This window comes from Phodopus roborovskii, unplaced genomic scaffold (genome assembly GCF_943737965.1).
Source record: "Phodopus roborovskii unplaced genomic scaffold, PHOROB, whole genome shotgun sequence".
In the NCBI taxonomy this organism is placed as follows: domain Eukaryota; kingdom Metazoa; phylum Chordata; class Mammalia; order Rodentia; family Cricetidae; genus Phodopus; species Phodopus roborovskii.
Window position 1 is genome coordinate 150339 of NW_026125837.1, and position 25821 is coordinate 176159.

Genomic DNA, 25821 nt, shown 5'->3' on the forward strand with positions numbered 1-25821 from the left:
ACAACAATAGATTAACATGATACACGAATGGAATTAAGAGAAATCTACACTTGAGGATAATCTTGTTTCAACTTATCTTTACTGACTGGGGTTGACAATGCAACTCAATTTCTACGCACAAAGTACAGCACAAGAACTTGACCAGAATGCTACAGTTCTAATTAACACCAAAAACGTGAGAGAAAGGCAGGGGAAGGGGAGGGCAAGACGTGGGAGGGGAGGGAGAGGAAAAACTGTAAGAACACTGTTACCTTGAGCCTGAGATGCCAATTCAGAATCAACCCTGAATTTGGTTGATTTGGATTAAGTGAGAGTCAATAGAACCATTGGATTTCAGAAATCATACAATTTCACTATATTAAAGAGTACATTTGCATCAAGCATAGATAGAAAACATGAAGCCAAGAAAACAACACGGTTCACAGATTTTTTTTTCTGCCCCTACAAAACATTTAAGCAGTTAATTTTACTTTTTTTTTTTTTTAAAGAATAGCTGTGGTCTTTTAAATTTTCTTATTTGGGAAACAAATTGGCCAGCATTAGTGCTGTGAAATATTTTTGCTGTGTTCTCCCCAAAGTATAGGTGAGATCATGAGAAGATTTGGCAGTCCTTCCTCCAGAGTTAGTTCACTGATAATGCTTGCCATTGTTTTGTACAAGCTCAATCTAAATTATGGGGCTTTAGTATGGATTATAACAAGGTCTAATGGCAGATAGAATAGGGAACTCTGCCTGTGTGTTTGGTAAACCTCTCTGATAAGTTTGAACTTTTGGATGAAGGACTGCTAGAAGAATTCAACAGCACCTGGAGGTAAGGTTCTGTTATAGAGCCCCTGTTTTGCCCTCACTGGCTACGTTGATTCATTGTGGCTCATGGATTTGCCTCCATTCAGCACACCGGAGACGCTTCTGCTCTTGGTCGGGGTCCCACTTCCAGATCGGGAGAACTCCGTGAGATCATGCAGAGACGGCTCCTTATACATGGCCACTGAAAAGCACAAAGATGGAGGGAAAAACCTTTAAAGGGGCACATTAATGTACTGTACTCTTCTAAATTTCCACAACAGATCCTAGGTGTTCTCGTTTTAAAACTTCTAAATTCAGGAAGCAAAGCTCGTGTTCATTATTTCAATTCAGCCCTTACACAGTGAATACATATTTTGTAATATTTTATACAAAATAAATAGCTTTGATTTAATTTTGACTATTGAAAAGAAACAAAGAATACAGACAAAAGCAAACGTTTTGGTTATTAAGTATCTATGCCTTAAGACAAACATACAAGTACTTAGCAGTGTGAATGAAACTAGATTAGATGACTTTTCGTCTTCATACAGTCACACATATGGGATTTTAATACCTAACTTCTATCATTGACAGTTTAATATGCATTACACAATTTAATGATGGGCTCAGTAGTTTAAATATAATCTATTAAACACCGTGGAAGCTTAATATTAAAATTTTACATATTGTAAAACATTGATTTTTTTGTATCATACTTTAAATCAAACTCTCTAAGATTAAACATATTAGTAAGATTTTTAGAACAATAAATGTTAGCAATTATTGTTAGGCTAGAAATCACATTACTAGCACATACGTGTGAAATACAATATGGTAGATACTAAGTTCACCATAGATATCACTGCATTTTGTCCTATTAAGAATGCTATGTTGTAACAACACGTTTTTTACTCGAGACAGGAGCTGACTGTAGCCTAGGCTGCCATGGTATCACTAAGGAGCCAGTGAATTATCTTACTTAAATTTTACTGATGATCATGCAGTAGCATTTCAAGATCATTTCGTTAGCAGTGTGCATGGTGGCAAACATCTATAATTCTGGCAATTTGGAGGTTGAGAACAAAAAGATGATGAATTTGAGGCCAACTGGAACTAGAAAGCCCCAGCTTCATGTGAGACTGTGTTTCAAACAAACAAACACAATTTGACCATCCACTTAGTGAAAAAGGAAGCTAGAACTGTCTCTTGTTTCTCTCCTCTAATATTGCTATTTCTTAGTTTATTTTTACATCTGTTCTGGCTAGATTTGTGTCAGTGTGACACAAGTAGAGTTATTTGGGAAGAGGGAAGTTTAATTAATAAAATGTTCCTAGGAGACTGGACTGTAGACTTGCCTATAGTGGCATTTCCTTGATTGATGTGGGAGGGCTCAACTCACTGTGTGGGTGGTGCCAGCACTGAGCTGGTGACCCTAGGTGCTGTGGGAAAGCAGGTTGAACAAGTCAGTAAACATCTCTATATAACCTTTGCCTTGCTTCTAGGTTCTTGCCTTGACTTCCTTTAATGGGCTGTGATGTGGAAGTGGAAGAGAAATAAACCCTTTCCTCCCCAAGTTGATTTTGGTAATAGTGTTTTATCTCAGCAATAGTAGTCCTAACTAAAAGAGAAATTGGTACCAGTTCATTAGGTATTGCTGTTATAGACCTGAGCACGTTTTGAGGACAGTGAAGTCTGGAATGTTGGGCTGGAAAAGCCATTCATTGTTCAGAGCTTAGTGACTTGTGGGAACAAATAATATAGACATGAGATCAAAGTGATTGATAGAGACCTGACTTGTGCCGTTTCAGTAGGGTGTTTTGAGTGTCTCTTAAAGAATCTATTCTTTGATATTTTGTATTAAGACCCACCAAAGTAAATCTTTTACTTCTTGGGACAATTGATACCTGTCAGCTGGGGCTAAAGAATCAGTTGCCATTAAGAAGATACCAGCATCACTGAGGTAAAATCTTCTGAGAAGTGTTTCCCTATGATCAGCACACAGAGCTATGGTCCAAAGGTTGCCAGGGCTATACCTTGTGCTGGCAGTCAAAATTGATGATGCGAGTTTACCAGGTGTTACTAATTTTGAAGGCATAAAGAGCTCATAGAGAGCAGCTGCGATTTTGCACTGTGAGGCCGCCAGGAGAGGCAATTGGTGACTAGCTTCCGTTAAAGTAGAAGCCTCAGGATTGAAGGGGTCATTGAGAAACATTGAGGATTGACACCATATGCAGAGTTAGTGTCCCTGAAGAGAGGAGCCCAAGAGAGGCTATTGGTGAAGGTGTAGCCCAGGTGAAATAGAGATGCCACCATCTTGGAGATGGCAGTAACATGTGATAACCATCTTGGAGCGCACCAGCCGTGGAGCAGAGCTGAGTAAAGCATAGAAGATAACACTGTATGTGCTGTGAATAGCAGGGCTTCGAGAACTGTGGTTCCCAAGGCACTTTGGAAGATGGAGTACCATAATTGGGTCCTGAACACCAAACGGTGAACTTTTTACACTGTTGAATATTTCTTTTGCTTTGATTTGATTGTGACTATCCTATGGTTATTCCTTCTTAGAGTAATGAAGTATGTAGTTTGTTTTTGATTTTCCAGAGCTTGTAGTTAAAAGACTTCAGCAATTTTAGGGAGAGTTTGGGATTTTAGAGAGACCTTAGATATTTCATAGGAACTTTGAACATGATATAGGTTTTGGATGTTTGGAAGAGGCTGAACTTTTTAAATGGCTGAAAATTTGAAGGCCATGGGACTGGAACAATTGGAATGTTTTATACTGTGATACTAATATTAACATGCCATCACAGGGACAAATAAGAAAGGAAAGGTTCTAGTTGTGTATCAAGCTGATAAGGAGTCAATTGTGGTGGCTAGTTTTATGTCAATTTTATATGAGGCAGAATCATTTAGTAAGAAAAGACATCAGCTAAGAAAATGCCCGCACCAGACTGTACAGGTAAGCCTGTGGAGCATTTCCTTAATTGATGAATAATATGAGAGGGTGCAGACCACTGTAGACAGTGCCACCCTTGGCTGGTGATTCTGGATGATAGAAGAAATCAGACTGAGCTGGTGGTCCCAGGTTCTATAAGAAAGCAGGCTGTGCAATCCATGATGAGCAAACCAGTCAGCAACACCTCTCCATGGCCTCTGAATCAGATCCTGACCCCAGATTCCTGCCCTGTTTGAGCTCCTGTCCTGACTTCCATCTATTGCGGTTAAATAAAGATCAGGATAAACAAATAGGCCGAATAGATGTTTATTCAGGGAGAAATAACTTACAACCTAGACAGATGAACACCAGGAAATTCAACCCGATGCTCTCTCCTGTCCGAGTCACGCCAGCAAGAGAGCTTTTCCCAGCTCTCTCTCCGACCTCCTTCCACAGGTCACTTCCGCCCATGGCTCCACCCCCCCAATGGGCGTGGTCAGTGCCACAGAAGGACTATCTCACTACATCCATCCATGATGGACTGTGATGTATGTGGCAGTGTAGGATTAAATGAGCCCTTTCCTCCCCAAGTGGTCTTAAGTTATGGTGTTTTATCACAGTAGTAAAAACCATAAAATAACAGTTATCTCTCTTTTTGTCGATTAATCTGAAAAGAAAACTGTGAATGAGAATTCTTAGGTCTATATTGACCAAGGGGTTTTCCTATAAAGGTTAAATATATACACAATCTAAACTCCATGGTTATCTTTTCTATAAGCTGTTTTGTTATCATTTAGGGTTTTTAGTTGTCTTGAGTTTGCAATTTAGGTCCCTCCTTCTAAGAAAGGTGTTATCATGGACAAATTAAAATATGAGTAGAGGCTACTGAGAATGTCTGAATGTTGGCATGGTTTGTACATTTTGGTCTTGATGGTTTCTAGTGCTGTGAAAGGCTTGAAAATTTATAGATAGATGCCCTAATATGTAAGAATTGTTTGGCAGCCAACAGCACCTAAAGGACTTATTTAATTAGTAATTTTCACAGCAGCATCCATAGTCTATAGACTATCAGATTTACCTTTCAGTGGTTTGGGCAGAAAATGTGCTGCGGGCTTGTTCTTCTTCACATGGTTGCCTTTCATGATCTCTCCTTCTTTGTTCAGGCCCAGATACCACCCTCGGCCTGATTGCTGCTGACGGTAGATCATCGATGAGTATGTCACATAATAATTTTCAAACACTGATTCTTTGAATTTGCACTCAGGTGTGAAATGCTCCTGAAACAAAAGTAAATAAATGCAAAAGTCAATATTTATAAGGGTGTGAATTTCAAGTAGAGTAGACAGAATATGCCTTTCAGGGGTTTAGATAATGCATTGTTAAAGCTTATATGAAAGATACTCTGTTTGAATAGGAGAAATTATTATCACTGGAAAGACTACATGTAGCAATTTATGTGATCTTTTAAGAGAACACCTGATGTAAAAATTCCGTTGATCAGTGATTGGCTCTCTGCAGTAAACAATGGGAAGGTTCGGACAAGCCACATAATTGTATGCTAGACTAAGTCAAGATTGAAATCTTTGTTCTCCTCAACAATAAATAAAAGAAAATTAACATTTAGTTTTGCATTAACTTTTTATATTATTAGTGTGTGTGTGTGTGTGTGTGTGTGTGTGTGTGGCTGACATGTGGAGATCAGAAAACAAACGCTCTCTCTTTTCACTTTTACTTATGTTTCAATTGTTGAACTTAGGTCTCTAGGATTTGTGTGACAAGTGTATTTGTCTACTGAAGTATCATCTTACCAGCATGTGATTACTTTTCATAGATTTAAGGTTATCATATATTATGGTTACCAGTTACTGAGTCTATAAGCAGTGTTACAATGCTTGTCACATAGATTTCTAAAATAGTTCTACAAAGAAAGCTTATCTTTCACCACAAAATAAATCAAATTGACTTTTTTTTTAGCTCTTTGGATCTTAATTCAAGATAGTTTACCTCTAACCTCATTGTTTCCTTAACTTAACATTTATAAGCAAATCAATATGGTAGCAAAGAATTTACAGTAATTCTATAAACGAACACAAGAAAATAACCCTTTGCACCTTGGGCTGTGATTTTCTGTCTTGGACATATCCACATTTTATTTTAAATGGGTCATTTACATGAAATTCTTCTAACCACAGAAGATTGTTCAAGGACAAAAAGCTTTCTTTTAGCCTGGGTGTTTACATGAACACATACATAGATTAAGCATATGTTAAAGTGGCCATTTCTAAGCTAAGCTAAATAAAACAATGAATGGGTTTTAATCTATAAGCAATTCATAGAGTAGCAGAGCAGGCACTTTGAGTGGAAGATAACAAGAAAAGTAAAGTAGAGATGCCAATGATGTTATCAGATCTTTTTCCCTAATTTGCTGGGATGTTATCAGGAACAACAGTTGATAATTTTGCTTGATGTTTGCAAACCCTTGTTGTGCATGTTTTCTAGGCCACTTGTCTTTTCTAAACCATGTCTTCATGTTTCTTTTTTCCCCTCACTTTCATATTTAATATCATTCTCAGCATACACACCAGCTGAGCAACAACATCTGTAATGTTCTAAAAGTTATTTTAGTGAATGGGAACACATTTCTCAGCACTTCTCTGAAAGGGGAAAATTCAAGCAATTTTCTTTTTTAATATTATAATTATTAAACCCCACCTCATTCAGTAATATGCCCGATGTCCTTCTTTGCTCTGCAGAATGCACTTGATCAGAGTAACTTTGGGGGGTCATTTCATTCAATCTAGGTACACACCATAGATCTCCTCCTAGGATTCACACAAAATCAACCTACTAAATGTACTTCTGGGGTAACTGTCACATGGCAGAAACTTAAAAGAGTTCTATTTATGGGTTCTAAAATTTTCTCTTTGTGGGATTTCTCAACACAGAGAAAGCCAAAGTATGTCTACAAAGACATTTGATAAAAAAAAAATCTCCACATTTCCTCTAGCGATGAGAAAAATTTCTGGAGTTCTTTGTGAATTCAGTCATCACTTGGATAAAGTATTCATCCTTGGAAAGTAGATTTTCCTTTCATAAAAAGTCAGAAATCATTTGCAAGTGAATCTGCTGAAGGATGCTGATGATCAAGTTAGGCGACAGTGTTCATGAAGTCATATGAAGAAAATATCCCTGAGTATAGAATGAGTAGACAGGATCAATGTGTGCTCTAATTCAGGTCTCCAAAACAGGCCAGGCTTAGCATATTGTGTGATAGTAGCATTTATTCATAATTTTATATACATTTTCAGATGGCGAATTAAATACTTGAATGATACTAAAAATTTCAGACATACTAAATATATCCCCTTAGCTTACTCTATATCTGAGGGGATCATGAAAATGACTAGAGCATGAGATATATATATGCTGTCATAAGTTCAAAATGAAAGTTCAAACAAGACATATTGTCTAAGAAGAGAAGCGAATTCAGATTTAATTCTGACAGGGGGCACCAAGGACATTTTCATAGACAGAAAAGATCATGATATTTGATTCTGGAAGGATGGGAAAGAATTCAACACAGAAATAAAGAATAGCTGAAGCACGGGTCAACACTTATTCCATCCTCCACTTTCTCTCCTACTCTTCTTCTAGTATCTGGGATCTACCAAATAGTATCTTCTCACACTTAAACCCAGAAGATGCTTGCATTCATCCATTTGCTCTCAATTTCATGGGCCCATACCCTTCACCTTCCATACTTATATGACTTCAGGACCTTGTCAGCAGACTGTTTCAAGGATCTAATAATCAGTCTTCCTTGTTCTCCTGCTGTATTTGCTTTCTTAAAGTAAGGTTGCCTTCCTCATGAACTCTGGGTGATTTCACCTTGATTATAATATAAACAACCGATGCCTGGATGTTTTTGGTCCTCCACCTCTAAACCACACATGCCTTTCCAAATGTGTTCGCTTGTTTAGTAACACATACTTCTCTTTCTCTGACTCCTAGTTTTCTTCTCATTCCTCAAAGCCTACATTAAATATAATTCTTCTTTGAATTATATGTGATTTCTCCCCATCCGAACTGATTAAATCTCTATCAACACCCAGAGACTTTATCTAGGTCACTGGCATGGCCTGGGACTTATACCCATGCATGGCAGCTATGAACTTGTCCTATTTCCAAATCCATCTTGCTGTATCCTCCAAGTCCATGGTAGACCAGTTGATTAGTGTACCACTGATTAATGTGAATGTTGGATTTCAGTGATCAAGAGGAAATACTGAAAATGATATGACTTATTAGAGTATCAGCTTCCAAAATGTCTGCAGGGAATTTCCTTTATACCACAGAATAAAATCAGCTATATTTATAAGGAGGCTGTCATTGCATGGACAGATCTTGTATGAGTGATTTAACAGCTGTTAAGAATAATGTGGCACCTACAACGCTAAGAGGAAGTCTTGGCAATTGTTACAACTATTGGAAAATGGCAAGGAAGGACTCAATGAACTGAATGCTCTGTCACATCCTGGCAATTTCTTAGTCATCCCTACTAAATTTGGACTCAAAAGCTCAGCAGAGAAGAAAATGAGGCCAAAAAAGAAGAAGAAGAAAAAATATGTTGAAGCAACCAAAGGAGTGTTCTGTTCTCTGTGTGTGACACTGTCATTTTTACCCTGTGTTAGAATGAGTAGGCAGAAGAGGCTTGATTCTATTAAAATGTGGAATCATTTACCATCCCATTCTTTGCAGAAGAGCCCAACAAAGGCAAAGGTGCAGTTGCATCTCTTCAGTACCTATAAGCAATATAAATAATGGAAACTGTATTTGGCTCAAGCCAAGAAATTCCTATTTTGAGGAGACTTGGTGGGAAAGATATCAAAGAACGAATTTCCTTTGATTGATTGTGAATGCCTCCTCACTGGTGCCCTCGAAGAAGGTATCAAAGTGGTCTCCACACAAAGAAGCACGGACTGAAGGCAGCAATAGCTGTTCTCTGTATTTAAAAGGCAGCACATAAATAGCTGCTATCAGAATGGGTCTACGAGTTAAAACATATGTCATGTATTCCTTGCATGATTTTTTACAAAATTACTTAATATGAACATAAAATAAAAGGCACTTTGCCCCTAATTTTAAATTATTTTTCATTTTATATATTAACCCCAGTCCCTCTCTCTCCCCTTCTTACCCCCCACCCCTTCCCATCTGTACATCTACTTCTCTGAGAGGGCTAGACCTCCCTTGGGGAGTCAATAAAATCTGGCATATGAAGCTGAGGTAGGACCAAGCCCCCCCCCATCCTCGTATCAAGACTGAGCAAGGTATCCCACCATAGGGAGTGGGCTCCAAAAATCCAGGTCATGCACCTGGGCTACGTCCTGCTCCCACAGCCAGCGCCCCCACAACAAATGAATGTGGATGACTGTTATGTAGCTTGATCTGTTGGTGGGGCTTATAACTTTCAATGCATTGATTTCCCTTAAATCTTGTTTAACTCTCATGCACATATTTTGTCAGATAACTAAAATTTAGTTTATAAAATAATCATTCTCCAATATCTTCTCTGTTTATGATTTCTATTTGATTCCCTTCAAAGCTCAAGATTTGTTTCTTTTGGTGAATATTAAACTTCTTATCTATATGCAATTCATACTAGCTAGTCACTATCATATTTTGGCCAAGGAACAAGGAACTGATATTTAGAGAATACACAGATCCAAGAGTAATATCTAACAGTTCCTTTTCCAAACCCTCTTTACTCACATTATTAAGAAGTAAATAATTATTTGAGGTTAAAATAGCAAATAGGAAGAAATCATTTTAAAACCCTAATACATCAATAGAATATACTAGGGAATTCTTACAGCCAAGGTTGTCAAGGGTCAGCTGCTCCTATCAGGGCAGACAGTATCTCAATATAGACATTGCGAGGCACAATGGGCAATCCAGGATTTTTATAAACAATCCCAAGACCAATTAGTGTGTCAGAAATGTTGAGTCTGAATACAAAACTTGAGACTAGTGTAAACTGCTATTCTCTTTCAAAGAAGTAGCCTGCTCTGTGTCAGTCAAAATGGCAAAGTGTGGAGACAGCACACTATCTTTGGCCTGCTGGAGCTGGAGCCCTGATTAAAGGAGACTTGGGTTAGGAGAGTAGCTGCTGTAAAATGAGGCCGGTAGGGCTATGGTTTTTAGCTGTGCCACCAGTAGCAATGACCTAAAACAACAGAGCTTAATATCCCTGTGCATATTTGTCAGCCAGGCTCTATAAGCACATCTCCAGCATTAAAACAGATGCACCAAGATTAAATACCTTCATAATTAAAATAAGTAATTTGGCAAACAGAGGCCATAATAACAGGGCTCTCATCCACCCACCCCATGCTCTTGTAGTTTAAGCTAGGAAGTCATTGCAAGGTGACAGTGTTACATTTGAGTTTGTATCTTGGCAGGATAGGAAGCTTTGAGGACTACCACATAGACTGTAAATGTCCTTTTTACACATTTAGCCCCCACAACATATTTTTAGGTAGGCTGCATAGATTCTTTTGGATCTAGGGAGAGCAAAATTGTCTACTGAAGTGGTTCCTACAAAAACTGCTAACGTTAAACCTTGGTAGCAAGAACTGTCATCACCTTTCACACGTGTGTGTTATATCAAAGACACACATCCTGGTATAAACTAATGTTTTTCAATGGATTTTGCTTACTGCATCTATGACATTTTTAAAGCAGAAAGTACAGAACCCAGAAAATAGAAAACAGTTTATAGATTTATGTGTGAACAATAACAGAAACATCACTAACATCCCTAAAACATGATCTTTTCAGCAAGTTCCATATTCATATTTTAACAGGTTTGCCTTTCTCTTCCATGCTCCCAATGACCTCTTACCCCCCTCCATCTTCCAGCACATTGTCAGCGGATTAATCCTCCAATTAGTTTAGCAATTACTGTCACTAGCAAGGGTCATTCATCTAATCTTGAGCCATGTTCTAATGATAATTAATTTTCTGGATTTAAAATGTGCAAGTTATTTAAGCAGGTCTGATTTGTGTATGTCAATTATCCTCCAGCCTATTGAAAATCATGAATAGATTAAAATCAGAGTTTCAGCTCTTTTCTAAGATAAGTAAATGGAATTTTAAAATATAAATTATACCCATGGGTGACAAGGTAACTACCTATATTCCCTAGATTGGCTTCTCTTCCATCAGTGATCTCAAAATCCAGGACTAATTATTATACCCAGAGCTTTGATGTTCTCTCCAAGGATATATTTGAGACAAATAAACTTCATTATTACCAATTTCAAAGCATGGCAATAAAGAAGCTGAGGAAAAGGGAATCAACACATTGTGCTCCTTAGCCAAGCAAATGTATTAATTCGTGATGGAGTATATTTAATGCAAAACCCCCATTGGACTAAGAGATAATTAAGGGCAGTTTTTGGTATAAGGATAGATAATAGCAGATGACCTATACATACCTGATGAAAAATAGGTGTAAATTACAGTAGCATATGATGAGACCTTTGAAGCTGCCTTGTACAAACTAAAAAAAAGGTTAAATCTGACACTATATCTACCTAATAAAAATAAAGTTTCTTTCAGAAGAGAGAAATGACAGGTCAGCACTTGCCTACTAGGGTGGGAACAGTATGTGAAAAAAAAAATGAGGAAACGAGTCTGGAGATAAATCTTGAGTGTGTGTGTGTGTGTGTGTGTGTGTGCACGCGTGCATGCACATGTTCAGTTCATGTGGTTATGTGCCTAGGTGCCGAGGGGTGCATAAGCAGGTGTTTATGGTGCAAGGTATTAGTGAATGTTGAGTGTCTTCCGTGATTGTCTCTATGAAATTTTTGAAACAGGTTCTCTTACTGAACATGTAGTTCATCAGGCTGCCTGACCACTGAGCTTCAGGGATAAACTTTTATCTCTAATAAGCAAACTCCAGTGCTAGAGTTGAAGTGTACTGTATGTACCTCATGGCTTTACATGAGGTCATCATGCTTATAGAGCAGGCATCTTACTAAATAAGCTATCTCCCTAGCCTGATAAACCCAATCTTCAAGACTTGGAAGGAAAGAGGGGGAGGGAGGGAGACAAAAGAGGGTAAAAAAGACAGAGGGTATTTTAGACAGAAATGAGGAGATGATGGGAGATGTTATTCTGTAAATATGTTTCTATCATTGGTTAACGAATAAAGCACTGTTGGCCAATAGGAAAGGAAGATAGGAGGGACTAGGAGAAAGGAAAGGAGAGGAAGTAGTAAGGAGGGGTCAGCATGTAGAGACTGGAGAGAGCAGAACTCCGGCCCCACTCTCCAGTAAGATGAGACTACGTGAAAACACTTAGAATAATAAAAATAGGTTAATACTTAAGACAGAGCTAGCCGATAAGAAACAAGTAACAGGCCAACATAATTCTATCTAATACAGGGTCTCTGTGTGTTATTTGAGGCAGGCGCCACTGTGGATCCAGGCTGGCAGGGAAAACCTACTTGTAACATAGTGTAGCTGGGGATATGGCCCTGCAGTTAAAAACTCTGTCTGCTTTTATGGATGACCCAGGTTCAGTGTCCAGCATACACATGGTGGTTTACAAGTATATGTAACTCCAGTTCCAGAAGATCCAATGTACTCTTCTGGCCTTTGTGGGCACCAGACACACAAGTGGGATACATAGATCAACAAAGGCAAAACACTTATACACATAAAGTTTTAAAAATCTTTAAAAAAATAATTTATGAAAGACAAAACAGTACTTGAGCTGAAGGAAGACTAAAGACATAGGTACATAATTACGCTCTTGTCTTTGTGTCTCCAAATAACTAAACATTTCAATTAAATTCTATTGGCTTTAATTTTGTAAAATGATGAAAAAGTCTACCAGTCCTGTTAACATAATTATTCTCTTTCCCAAAGATCCAATGAGAAGCTGTATATGAAAGTTCTATTGTAGGGTTTCTTCTGATACAAATGACCAGAAAACCAGGGCAAAACACATTCTTTAAGTTTCAGAGTTCTTTTTCATCTAGAATCAATTTCCAGGAACAAGATAAACCTATGTGTGTTTTACTAATAGAGACTAATACAAATTCTACCCCAAATTATGACTACAGATGAATTATACTTTGTATTTAATATTCTTATCAAATCTTGGTTCCCAGGAAACTGTTTTGTCTCCTTTCATTTTTCATTTCTGTCTGCAGCAGGATAAATGGCTGCACAGCTGTAATCCACAGCACTAAAAAAAGAAATAGGTATTTAAAATGGTCCTTGTGAAATTCCATGACATAAAAAATGACTTAAGTACAAAAGGTAGAACACAGTGATGCATGCCTTTAACCCCAAAATTGGGGAGGCAGAAGCAGGCAAATCTCTGAGTTTGAGGACAGCCTGGTCTACACAGTGAGTTTCCAGGCAACCAGGGATACAGAGAAGCCCTGCCCTGAAAAGCCAAAGAAATATACATGGTAATTAGCAATCATTTGAAAAGAAATGCAAATTATGCTTAACTGTGTGTATACAGGATTCTTCTGCCTTATACTGTTATAACAAAATTTCTTGATGTCATTTTATATTACAGGATATTTCATGGACACTGTAATTTACCTTGGGTTAACTTCGTAAAACATGGAAACATATTTCTTTTTCCCCACAGTTCTTCATCAATTAAAAACTAGAACATTACTAGGTCTGTCAATGAGGATCCAAATACCACGTTTTAGTTCCATAGTTCACTGACAGCTTTGTACTGGTAATCCTGTATCTTCTAGTTCTATGCATTGGATTATTCACCGTATCAAAATGTTAAAACACAGCTGGATGTTGGGGGTTTTGTTAAAAGGTCATTGATTCTTGGTGGAGTACTGGCAGCCTACATAACAAAATAATTATCAAAAAAATTGAAAATTTCTAAAGAACAAAAAACCCACAACTGGGAGTGCCTCCAGCACTCAGGAGGCAGAGGCAAGCAGATCTCTAAGTTCAAGGCTAGCATGTTCAACATAGCAAGTTCCAGTTCAGACAGGGCTATATATAGAGATGCTGTCTCAACAAAACAAAAACAAAACAAAACAATACAAGACACATTAAAAATAAGCAAGAAATAAAGGAAAATAAAAACAAACTCCCCCTTTATAGAGGCTAATGGGTCATTTTTACTATTATATAAAAATGACAAGATTCAAAGGTCTCATTCATCTCTAACGTTGGTCACCAAAGTGCAAAATGAAAGCAACTTGTTGAGATTTGTGACAAAGTAAGGTAAATGTATATGTATACATGCATATTAGATGAATAAGATAAAGAACACAGAACTGACGAACACGTAGCTAAAAAGTAAGAGCAAAGATGGAAATCATTGAAGTCAGATGAAAAGAGAAATACTATCATGGATATCCCAGAAATGTAATTTATCTTTGAAATGTATTGTGAATAATTATATACCCTAATAAATTTGATGAACTAAAAGAGAGGATGAATTCCTGGGCACATGTAAGTTAGCAAAATAGAATCACAAAGAAAAAACAGTAAACCTGCACAGACCTATAAGGAACAGAAGTGAACGACTCATAAAATGTCCTGTGGTGGTACATACCTTTAATGCCAGGACTTAGGAAGCAGAGGCACATGAATCTCTGTGAGTTTAAGGTCAGCCTGGACTACAGATAGAGTCCTAGGCTAGCCAGGCTACAAAGTGAGATCTTGTTCCAAAATAACCAAACAACAACAAAGCCTCTTATCAGTTTCCATGAGCAGATGGATTCATAATGAATGTCGCAAATCATTTAGAAAGGAACAAATACCAATTCATGTTAAACCACTCCCCAAACTGAAAAAAAAAATCATCCAAATATGTTCAAAAAGGCCAGCATTAGCAAAACTGTATAAAATGAGACAAGTGGCAGGTACACACACACACACACACACACACAGAGAGAGAGAGAGAGAGAGAGAGAGAGAGAGAGACTACAGGCTAGTATCCCTGATGAACACAGATGTAGAATTCAACAACAAAATGCTAGCAAACTGAATAAATACAACAGCACAATAAGCAGGACTATTGCCCACTTTCCATGACTAAATGGGACTCATCACAAAGATATAAGTATGGCTCCATAAATGTAAATCAACAAGCAGGAATCACAACCACCATGGAATGAAAGGCAAAATTCATAGTATCATCTCAATAATTGTAGAAAAGCCATGTGAGAAAACTCACCATTCCTCCATAATAAAAATACTGACCATTAGGCACAGGAGGAACATGCTCAACAACATAAAGACCATATATTATAAGACATCAGCTAACATTATCCTGAATGGGAGAACTTTGATAGCTGATAGTAATATAAAGAGAGCCATTTTCATCATCCTCTTTTCAATTCTGGATAACAGATAGGCAAGAGACTGGAAAGAGGAAGTCAGATTGTTACTATCTGTAAATATACTCTTACATACAAAAACCACAGAGGCTCTACCAAAAACAAACAAACAAACAAACAAAACAGCGATTAGAGGTGATCATGTGCTAGGCTGAGGCAAGTTTTCAAATCCAGCCTATGCTATATCATGAGTTTGAGAGCAGCCTCAGCTACATAAAAGGACCTTGTCTAAAAAAATTGAAGGCAATCCAATTTATGACAACTAAAAAATACTGAAAATAGCTGAAATAAATCAACCAAAAGGGTTGGTTGTTGTTGTTTTGTTAACTTAAAACAAGCTAGAGTCATCTGAGAGGAGGAAATCGCAATTAAGAAAATGCTTCCAAAAGATCAGGCTTTAGGAAGGTCTGTAGGGAACGTTCTTAGTGAGTAATGTGGGAGGCCCCAGCCCAGGATGGGTGGTGCCATCCCAGGGCTGGTGGTTCTGGCTTCTATAAGAAATCAGGTTGAGCAAGCCAGTAAGCAGCACCCTTTCATGGCCTCTGTATCAGCTCCTGCCTCCAGATTTCCTGAGTTCTCGCCCTGATTTCATTTGATGATGAACAGTGATATGGAAGTGTAAGCCAAACAAACTCCCTTCCTTCCCAAGTTGTTTTGGCCATGGTGGTTCATTACAGCCGTAGTAACCCTAACTAGGACAAAGGTGATGATACCTGCAATTAGAAGTAGATAACATATGAAAAAAATCCTACTTGTATACTTATATATAAGTAGGGTTTTATAGTATATGTAAAATATATTTAGTATATATTAAATATATTTTAAGTAAAATTATATTGTACATTATATATTTGAAGTAGAAGTATATAAAAGTGAAACGGTATCCTACATTCACAGATTGAAAGAATAGTTTTCTTCCTAACCCCATAATGACTCTCTCTATCCAGATATTTCTTTAATTGTGCTCCCACTCCATCCCTCCACCAGCTTATTCAATAGTGCTAGGAAAATTTTGTATGCACATGTAGAAGAATGAATCCAGACCTCTAACACTCATTATCTTCAAAAACAAAGAAAAACAATTAAAAATAGACTAATGACTTAGATATAATATCTGAAATTATGAAACTACTATAAGCAGCCATAGGGGAAATGTTCAGAATATAGAAGCAGACATAGATTCTTAGTTTTTTTTTTTTTTTTTTTTTTTTTTTTTGGATAAGAACCTAAAAGTAGAAGAAACAAAAGCAGAAACAAGGGGGATCCTATCACAAGAAGAATCTTCTGTACAACGAATGGGAAAATGAAAATGAAGCAGACTCCAGAATAAGATAAAATATCTACAAACTATACATCTGAAAAGAGATCACTGATACTCACATGCTATAGAACTACAGAATTCCCAATAACTAAACCCAAAAACTGAAGTTATAGCTAAGGCATTTCCCAGAAGACAAAGAACTGTTCAATAAGTTTATAAAAATGTTCACTAGATACCAGGCTTATGAAAATGTAAAGCACATTGAGATATCACAGAGATATATAACAAGCAATACCAAGGATGTAAATGGAGAACTCCAACACATAATTGGCAAATATAAGTAAGAATATCTATTATAGAAAAGAACCACGGATACTCATCAACCAGAAGTTCTGGAAATGAAAGCTTGATGATATCAATTTCCATCCTTAGAGCCTGTGCTGGAAGGCGAGAACTGCCTCCTGAAAGTTAGACTCTGGCCTTCAAATGTGCACCTTGGCAAGACTCCCATGTCTTAAACACACATATTGTACACACTAATAAATAAAACTTTAAAGTAGAACTATCATTATCATTCAGCATTTCACTACCAAATGTACATCAAAAGGAAAGGAAACCCGTAAATGCTTAAGTGACATCTGCACTGTGATGTTTATTCCAACACAATTCATAATAGTGAAGAGACAGGCAGACAGACAGACAGACAGACAGTCTCTCTCTCTCTCTCTCTCTCTCTCTCTCTCTCTCTCTCTCTCTCTCTCACACACACACACACACACACACACACAGGAATATTATTTGACTATCAAAAGGATAAAATGGTGCCACTCTTGAAAACATGACTGGAAGTGGAGATCATTATGTTAAGTATAAAGTCAGACACAGAAAAGAGAGGTACTGCATAGTCTCAGGGAAGATGAGAAGAACCGGAAAAGATTCATGGGCATAAGAAATTCGGAAGTGCTACCACACAGCAGAGTAATTGCAAATGATAATAATGCCCTGTGCATTTCAAAGGATCTCAAGAAAAGACCCTAATGTTACCATAAAGGAAGGAAGTCTGAGGTAAGAGACGTTGAACCTTTACAATGAACAGATGTACATCATTTAAATAAAGAAAGGACAGTTCAGACATATTTGAGGAAAACAAATTATAATTTAATCTTAATAAAGGACATCATCACCTAAGAGAAATCAGCAGAGACTTCTTTTTCTAAGTAAAGAACACTCATATATTAGAGCAGTGGTTCTCAACCTGTAGGGCACGACCCCTTTGAGGGGCAACCAACCCCTTCACATGGGTCACCTAAGACCATCTGCATATCTGATATTTATGATTCATAACAGTAGCAAAATTGGAGTTATGAAGTAGCAACGAAAATAGTTTTATGGTTGGGGGTCACCACAATATGAGGAACTGTATTAATGGGTTGAAGCATTAAGAAGGTTGAGAACTGCTGTATTAGAGGAAAAAAGCCCTAAATATGTCTTGTGCATGTTATTAACTCCACACGCTGGTTTTTAATGGCAGAATTGACTTCCATGCTATTTTGAAAGATATATTTTATTTTAAAGTATGGGTGTGTGTGTGTGTGTGTGTGTGTGTGTGTGTGTGTGTGTGTGTGTGTTTGCTGTTAATTGTAGTAGCCTGGCAGCCATAAGAGGACATTGGGTTGCCTGGACCTGGGTTTGTAGGTAATGGGATCTGTCCTTCATGGGTGCTGGTAAGCAAACTTAGATACTCTGAAAGAGCAGTACACCCACTAATGGCTGAAAGGCGAATAACAAGTGTCAAAGATGAGTTGGGCATGGAAGAATGTGTTTGTAGGTTGAACATTGGAAGGCTGAAGCAGGGGGGTTGTCATGGGTTCAAAGCCACCTTGGAATACAAGGCTAAATAGCAAGACACTGTCTTTACAAAAACATCTGAAATGCTGTCTAAAAGTAAAACTCCTGTCTAACTAAAAGTAAAACTCCTGTCTAAGCATTCCTTTACTATGGTGCTTGGAGCTTTCTAATTTGTGGACTGCTCCTCTTTGTAATAACTTCAGAATGTGATCTAAATCCATTTGCAAAATAATGACCTCTGGGGGACTTGTAGTCAGCAGGAGAGCAAGCTTAGTAGGTCGAATCTTTTTAAATAGCTCTTGCAAGCTCCTGGCTAAAAATTAAAGCCTAGGAGTTCTGAAAAATTTACCAAAGATCCAACAACCCTGCAGGGGAATGAGGGAGGCTATTTGTTCCTAGGTGAACTGAAAAGAATGAGCATTGAGAATAGCCCATTACAATGAAAAGCATACCACGATTATAGAATGTTTGAATACTTTGGGAAACTTTGGAATCACTGCTCTGATTTGCGCTGGATAGGAGTTGCATTAAATGAAATAGCAAGGAATCAGTCTCTGCAGAAGAGTATAGCTTAGAATAACTGCGAATCTGCTGCTTCAAAGCTTTACAAAAGATTCCTTAGCCCCAATTGCACCAGTAGGAAAGTAAGGCTAAACAAGAGCAATGGATGGTGTCAATGTAAATTACTACAGCATGTGTATTACTGCAAACACCGAATCTGGTATGGGAGAGCAGAGCACAAAGACATGTCCCGTAAATGAGGGAGAAAAAACGTCACAGAGATACTGGATTGCTGCTACTTTGCATAATATCTCCAAATTACTTCTTTTACTTGTTTATTGTGTATGTGTGCGCATACATTTGGAGGTCACAGGACAAGTTGTGAGATTCAGTTCTCTCTTTGTATCATGTGGCTTTCAGGCTTGGTTGGTGACAAATTGCTTCACTGATCCATCCCTTGGATTTTGATCTAATCTTAATAGCATTTAGATTTGATTTCCATTAATCTATGCTAAGAAAATTTCCCACATTAAAGGTGCATAAAAATAACAATAAAACAAAGAGGGAAGCAAGCACTAATTAAGTAATTTTCTGTTTTGAATTATTAGATGCCATGGTGCATTGTGGAGGTCAGAGGACAACTTTTCAGGAGTCACCTTTGCCTTCCATTTTTCAGTGAGTTCCAGGGAATGAACCCAGATCATCAGCCTTGAATAGCAAAGGTGTGTATAGCAAGCACCTTTATTGACTGAAGCATCTTGATAGCCCAAATAATTTATTCAACAACTCAATTCTAAAAATACTTCATCCAGATAGTGGTTACTGGGTATTACATACATGAGTACACACACAATAAGTAAATAAAATGTAAAAAAGTAAACCATGGGACTAGTGTTACACACCTTTAGTCCCAGCACTCAGGAGGCAGAGCCAGGCAGCTCTCTGTGAGTTCCAGGCCAACCTGCTCAACAGAGTGAGTTCCAGGACACAGGGAGACATTGTCTCAAAAATATTAAATGTGATTAAAACAGATGAGTAATACAAGATTTTAACATCTGCTCTAGGTTTACCTTCCTTCCTATGTGTTTTCTGCCCTTCCAGCACAGAAAGGAAATCGCCACTTCCAGTCTCTGGATTTATTGGAGCAGTATGTGTTTCCTGAATTGCATCTCCAAGATAGGAACTACATCATGTGCCTCAGCATGAGGCTAGAAAGGGCAAGGCAGGTGGTTAGTGCACACACCAGTGCTCGGTAGCCACAGAACCCTCCCTGCCTTCATTTACAGTTGGCAGAACAAGTCAGAAATGGCACCACCCTGTCCTTCCCACTGTCCACCTGAAATGGCCATAAAAAGTAATGGTGGACTAGAAGAGCCCTTTTCCATCCCTGTAATAAGGGGTTAACAATATACATTCATTGTGCAGATGAGACTCACTCTCGGTGATTCCACGGCAAAGCGAACGATATGCAAGGTTGCCACTCGGGTCCTCCCTTATGATGCCAAAACAAGAATTGCTATAATGTGAATCAGTGAGCACATATGATATTAAAGGTATTTCTGAAATAAGCCAGTACTAATGGGCCAAATGACATTTCCAGATCTTGTGTTAATTACTGTGCCTCAAGAAGTACAACATTTTCATCTTCTTTTCTTCTAAACTGCGGTGTCACTGTCTAATACAAATAACACGAAAAAAATCTAACAATACCTTCTCTTTAATCACTGCCTACCTTTAAATTTTCCTACAACTGTCTGAACACTTATGGCATTCTGGCGACAGGTAGGGGACAGTTTAATAATGATAATGATAATAAAGGTAATGATTATAATGGATTTGGGGTAGATTCGTAGAAAATTACTCTCTGAAGAGCTCTCTCTCTCTCTCTCTCTCTCTCTCTCTCTCTCTCTGTGTGTGTGTGTGTGTGTGTGTGTGTGTATGTGTGTTGAAGAAAGGAAACATGCTCACACATTAGAATGTGGCTTTGGCACTGAAACATTGAGCTGAGCGAGGAATTCAGAGCAGGGAAGTAGCTCCTGCTGGAGGAACCCGGACTCAATGTACCACAGCTGGAGCTGCTCAGCAACAGGTTCTTAACGCTAAGGCAACTTTAGCTGTAAAGCTGGATCTGTGTCCCAGAGGAAACAGCAGGTTTAATACAGATTTGCAACCAAGGAAAACTGTTGCTTCTCTCTCCATCACAGGGAGCAGCTTTGCATTTACCTAACTCAAGCAAAGTACAGTATCATTTTCTATTGAAAAATACTAACCAAGTATTTCAGTTGATTTGGGGTTTTTCTTCTCCACTGACTTCTCCTATACGCTAGAAATTTGAAAGAGTGACCCTATAGAACCATTACTGAATACAACATGGCTTTTAACTTGTATAGGCTCAGGTGTGGATGACAAAGTGAAATTGAAATCAACGTAGACAAACTGACATGGGCGTTTCTAAGAAACGCACTGAGCAAAACAGAACACAAGAAAAGGTGAATGGAATAGTTGAATGTATTGATTTGTTTCTCCCAATGCATGATTCCATGAGACCAAGGTTTCATAGAGAAGGTACAAAGGAAATCTCCTCTCTGTTATCAAAGATGTCTACTTCCTGTCCAGAAACTAGATGTGCTCAGAGATCTGTTAGTATATTATCTACCAATGAATAAGACACAAAAGCAAGTCCAACCATCTCTAAAAACAACTTGCATCCATCTCTAAAAACAAACTGAACAAGAAAGCCAAGTCTTCTAAACATTTTGAACTAGTTAAAGTCTTGTGAAAATTAATTAAAACAAGACATTTTGAAACATGAATGTCACTATCACAAAGTGAATCATATTTTCGCAAGGTACTTATAAATGTGTCACTATGTTGCAGTAAGCAAGATGACAGTTCTCTGTATGTGCAAACTGCCATCACCATGACACTGTTGATTCTTACAACACCTAACACCATGGTTATGTAGAAATCACTGCAGTGAAGCCTCAGCTCTGATCACTTGCTTTCTCCCTGTAGAGACCAAACATGAAATACTTATGATAGAATTCCTAGTTACTCAGTTTTAAAATACTTTTCTTTATTTCCTGAAATGCTACAAAATTTTACCTTAATACAACTTCTTTAAAACATGCCCGGTGTCATTAAATTTGGTTTCATTAAATTTTCAAAGTAGGCGAATGGTGTTCTCTATTAAAACATGCAAGTCAAAATTTTAAATATTTGTTAGCCTAGTAAAACTAGAGTTGAAAACAATAAAGTAATATGCACTATGAGAATATATAAGATGATTAGCGCTTTATAAGGTTTGGACAATGATTACTCATTTAGAGTAATTTTCATCATTCATTTTCAACAGTATAGACTATTAAAGCATTTGCATATGAATTCAAGATGCATAAATTGTCTTTTGCAAGGAGCACTTTAACCTTAAGGCAATTATATAAGGCTACCAGTATTCTGATCATCATCACTAAAATGTCCTTTCTTCATAATTACATCCATGTGATCAGTTCTTACTTGTTCCTTTACTGTGGAACTCTTACAGCTGGCTCTGAAAAGCTGTGTGCTATAAAGGCTGAACTAGACAGCTAGGAGAGATGAATCTTCCAGTAATATTCATGCTGAGAACAGAACTGTAACACTCCCTTAATATATCTTATCATTGTACTTTTATATCAAACATGCACCAAATCAAGTCCTCTTTTTTTTTTTTTTTTTTTTTTTTTTTTACATCTCTCCCGCTCAAAATCTTTTAATGGCTCCCGCTGACCAAAAGACAAAACCTCAACTTCCTGGCCTGGCATACAGGGCCCTGGTCAATATGGAATCTGCTCCCTGACAGCTCTAGCATGGCATTCCCCTTTTCCATCTTTATTGGAGAAATAAGGCCAGAGCAAAAAGTAGCAGAGATTTGTTTTTCTTATGAATGGAAAAAATAGCTCCTATTGACAAAGTACAATTCTTTAAGGCTGGGATAGTCACTGTGGTTACAGACTCACTGGATCACAAGGAACATGTAGCTAATCACTACTAAATTTATTTCCTATGCTATGCATTGGTATTCTTTAACCTTAAAAAACGACTTGTACTTCTTGAATAACTACGCTGCCTTGTGTCATGTTTCTCCATTCTGTGATTTAGCAGAGACAGTGTGCTTGGGCTGAGACTGCCAACAGGCACACAATTCTTCGGAGGCTCCTTGCTAATAATTGGCACCTCTTCTTTTCTCAACGCACAGAAAAAAAAAAAAAAAAAAAAAAAAAAAAAAAAAAAGAGTCAAACGTCAGCATGTCAGAAACCTTGAGGCTCAGCTTTGGCTGGGATGCAAAAGAAGCACTTTCCAATTGATTATTTTGGATGATTTTTCACAGCATCAAGGGAGAGGGTAGTGAAACTGTATCTGAACAGAAGGAAGCTAAATTATTTATCTAAGACTAATTTTTACCAGCTGACTGATGATGAAAAAAAATCATTCCAAGAAAATATGATATATACATACCTTAAAATAATCAGGGGACTAAATCATTAAGTACTCACATTTGTATTTAGTCTTTTGCCTCTTTATAAAAAAGGGAGACAGGGTTGTACTGTGAAACACTAACTGGCTTTGGCCTCATGAACATCACAGCTCCACCTCACCAATGTTGGTTATTTCAGGCATGTACTACTATGTCTGGGCTTATGGTTCACAATAATTCCACACCAAGTTTCTTCTAAGTGTCTATGTCTAATGTATGAAAGAACATAGCCTCAAGCGTTGTAAACTGTACCACCTACACTCCTGGATCGCACCAGCATTTGGATTGCTTGTCCTGTCTTATGTTTGCAGAAAACCTAAATCAGGAAGATTGTTGGATCATCATCTCTATGGCATTCTTTTCAACATCAGGAGGACACAGAGAACATTTTTTCCCAATGAGGAAGTGAAAGATGTGGCCTTTCGAGAACAGTCTTCATATTTAAACCTCCCCACTTAACTTCTGGCAGACCTTGTTAAATTTTGCCTTGCAATGAAAATAAACAGGGTCAGTTAAAAGGAAGTAAGCATCATAAAGGAAATAAGGCATAGTCAATGTACAGTCTTTTCCTTTCCTAGCCAAGGTAGGACTGCAGTGGCAGAGCAGTGTAGGCTTAGCCCCAAGATTTCTCCTTCCTGTGCTATCACTCATTATCTCCTTTTCCTTTGAAGTCTACAATAAGGGCAAAGAAACCCAGATTTGTTCCTGTACGCTCCAATGGTAATGATTCATAAAAGTGTACATGTTGTGCTCATTACGTTAGAAACAACGACTTTAAGATGATCTCTCTTACCCTCTCCATTTTTGTGAAAATCAGGTAAAGGTATTTATGACAAAAGAAATTGTTTGAGGAATTGCAGTTTATGATGTGTATAGAATAGAGGGTCAGGGCTTCTACGAATACCTATATATCATGTTTGTTGTTTTAGAATGTATGACATCGCCTCTGTCTTATGGAGTTTGTTTTTCTATATACCACTTTATGAGGGAGTTATTTAGTCAAATCAGTAAAGTGTCAAAGGTATGCACTGGCTTTCCTAAACCATATTCTGACAATCGAGGCACTTAGTATTTTGAGGATAACCATGTGCCTCCTTAGCATTTGTCCATGACGTACAACATAGACACAATAATATCACTGAAGTTATAATTTCCACAATCCAGACCTACTGCAAGAATGCTTATAGAAACTGTATATCTGCAAAACAAACAAACACACAAATAAATAAATAAGGATACAAAGGAGTAAAGAGAAGAGGGATGATAAGCCAAGTGAGCAAAGTTAAGTGCAGACATTGAGGAAACACTGTCAGACCTTGAGATTTTACAGCTTTGTTGGAGCTCCACATGCTATGTCCTGTGGGGAAGTTTTTCCCATTTGTAAAAACTGGAAAGAGGCCCTGTAAGTCAAACACCTATCAAACGAATAGAATTGGAATATTTAGTTCCACACAAACACATGTGACTCCAATGAAACGCCAAAGAAAATGATGTCAAAGGAACAGTTGCTTGAGGACAGACATCTGCACACATGGGGTATTATCATGGCTGCTTGTTATATATAGATCTTAGCAGCATTAACTCCATTTTCTTTAAAAAAAAAAAAAAGAGCCAATATTTAGCCACAGTTGCTTGTTGTATTTTGAATAAGCAGTGATAGGTTTGATTTTCTCCAAGCCTGAGTCATAGCTTAGTAGTAAATCAGACACTTAAAAGGTGCTCTACATCCTTCAGGCCACTGTACCATCGTTTAAGGAATAATATGCTTATAGTGTTTGCTGACTCACTGCAGTGGGAGTTGGTTTTGCTGAACTTCTAAGTTAAATTAATGTATTTGCTTTTTTCCCCCTTCTAGCAATATGTATGGGATGCTCTTACCAATTCCACTGTGACCTTTTAAAAAAATGTTCGTGATGCTTGGCTAAAGTATGAGTCCACTCTGTGGCTAATGGACAAGGCAATGCCAATGAAGCTACATGAGGAGGGATTTTCACATTCCTTGCCAAAATCTCATTTCACTATCCCTTTTGGACATTAGAATCAGATATGCTATAACTGTAGAAAATACTAAAGTAAAACATAACATAAGATGTTAGCAATCTATTTGACACTATCCAACAGATTTCTGTCTTACCCAAAGCCAAAGACAAGTTCGTGCCTTCATCTATTTATAACATGTGATGTAACCACTCATCCCTCTCTATTCTCAGGTAATACTTGCTCTCTTTTTCATCAATCATACTGGCTTACTAGATTATTTCTTGAACATGTTAAGTTTTTGCCCATCTCAGGGTCTTTGAACTTGCTGATGTCTCTGCTTGGATTATTCTTTGTCTAGATAACCTTATGATCTTTTCCCCTAATCTGCCTAATGTCACCTGAACACATTCTCAAACTATGCTAGATCTCTCAGTATAAACAACTCACCTAATCCTGATGATATACTTTCCATGGCAAACGATATATGTAGTTGTTTTCTCAGTATCCATCTATTCTATATGAGTTCCATATACACCAGGGTTTCATTTCATATATTATTGTTGTTCAGTATGCAGAATAGTGACTGGTACTT

General features: G+C 37.7%; 1 protein-coding gene across 1 annotated transcript in view; it reads right to left on the reverse strand.

Moving 5' to 3' along the window:
* Positions 1 to 209: 209 nt before the first annotated feature.
* Fgf13 (fibroblast growth factor 13) overlaps positions 210 to 25821 on the reverse strand; it is a 78118-nt gene continuing 52506 nt past the window's right edge. The window contains exons 4-5 of the mRNA XM_051178768.1: positions 4800 to 4998; positions 210 to 988 (exon numbers count right to left, since the gene is read on the reverse strand). Coding sequence (XP_051034725.1) covers positions 852 to 988; positions 4800 to 4998 — 336 coding nt within the window. The 3' untranslated portion in view covers positions 210 to 851. The remainder of the gene's footprint in view (positions 989 to 4799; positions 4999 to 25821) is intronic.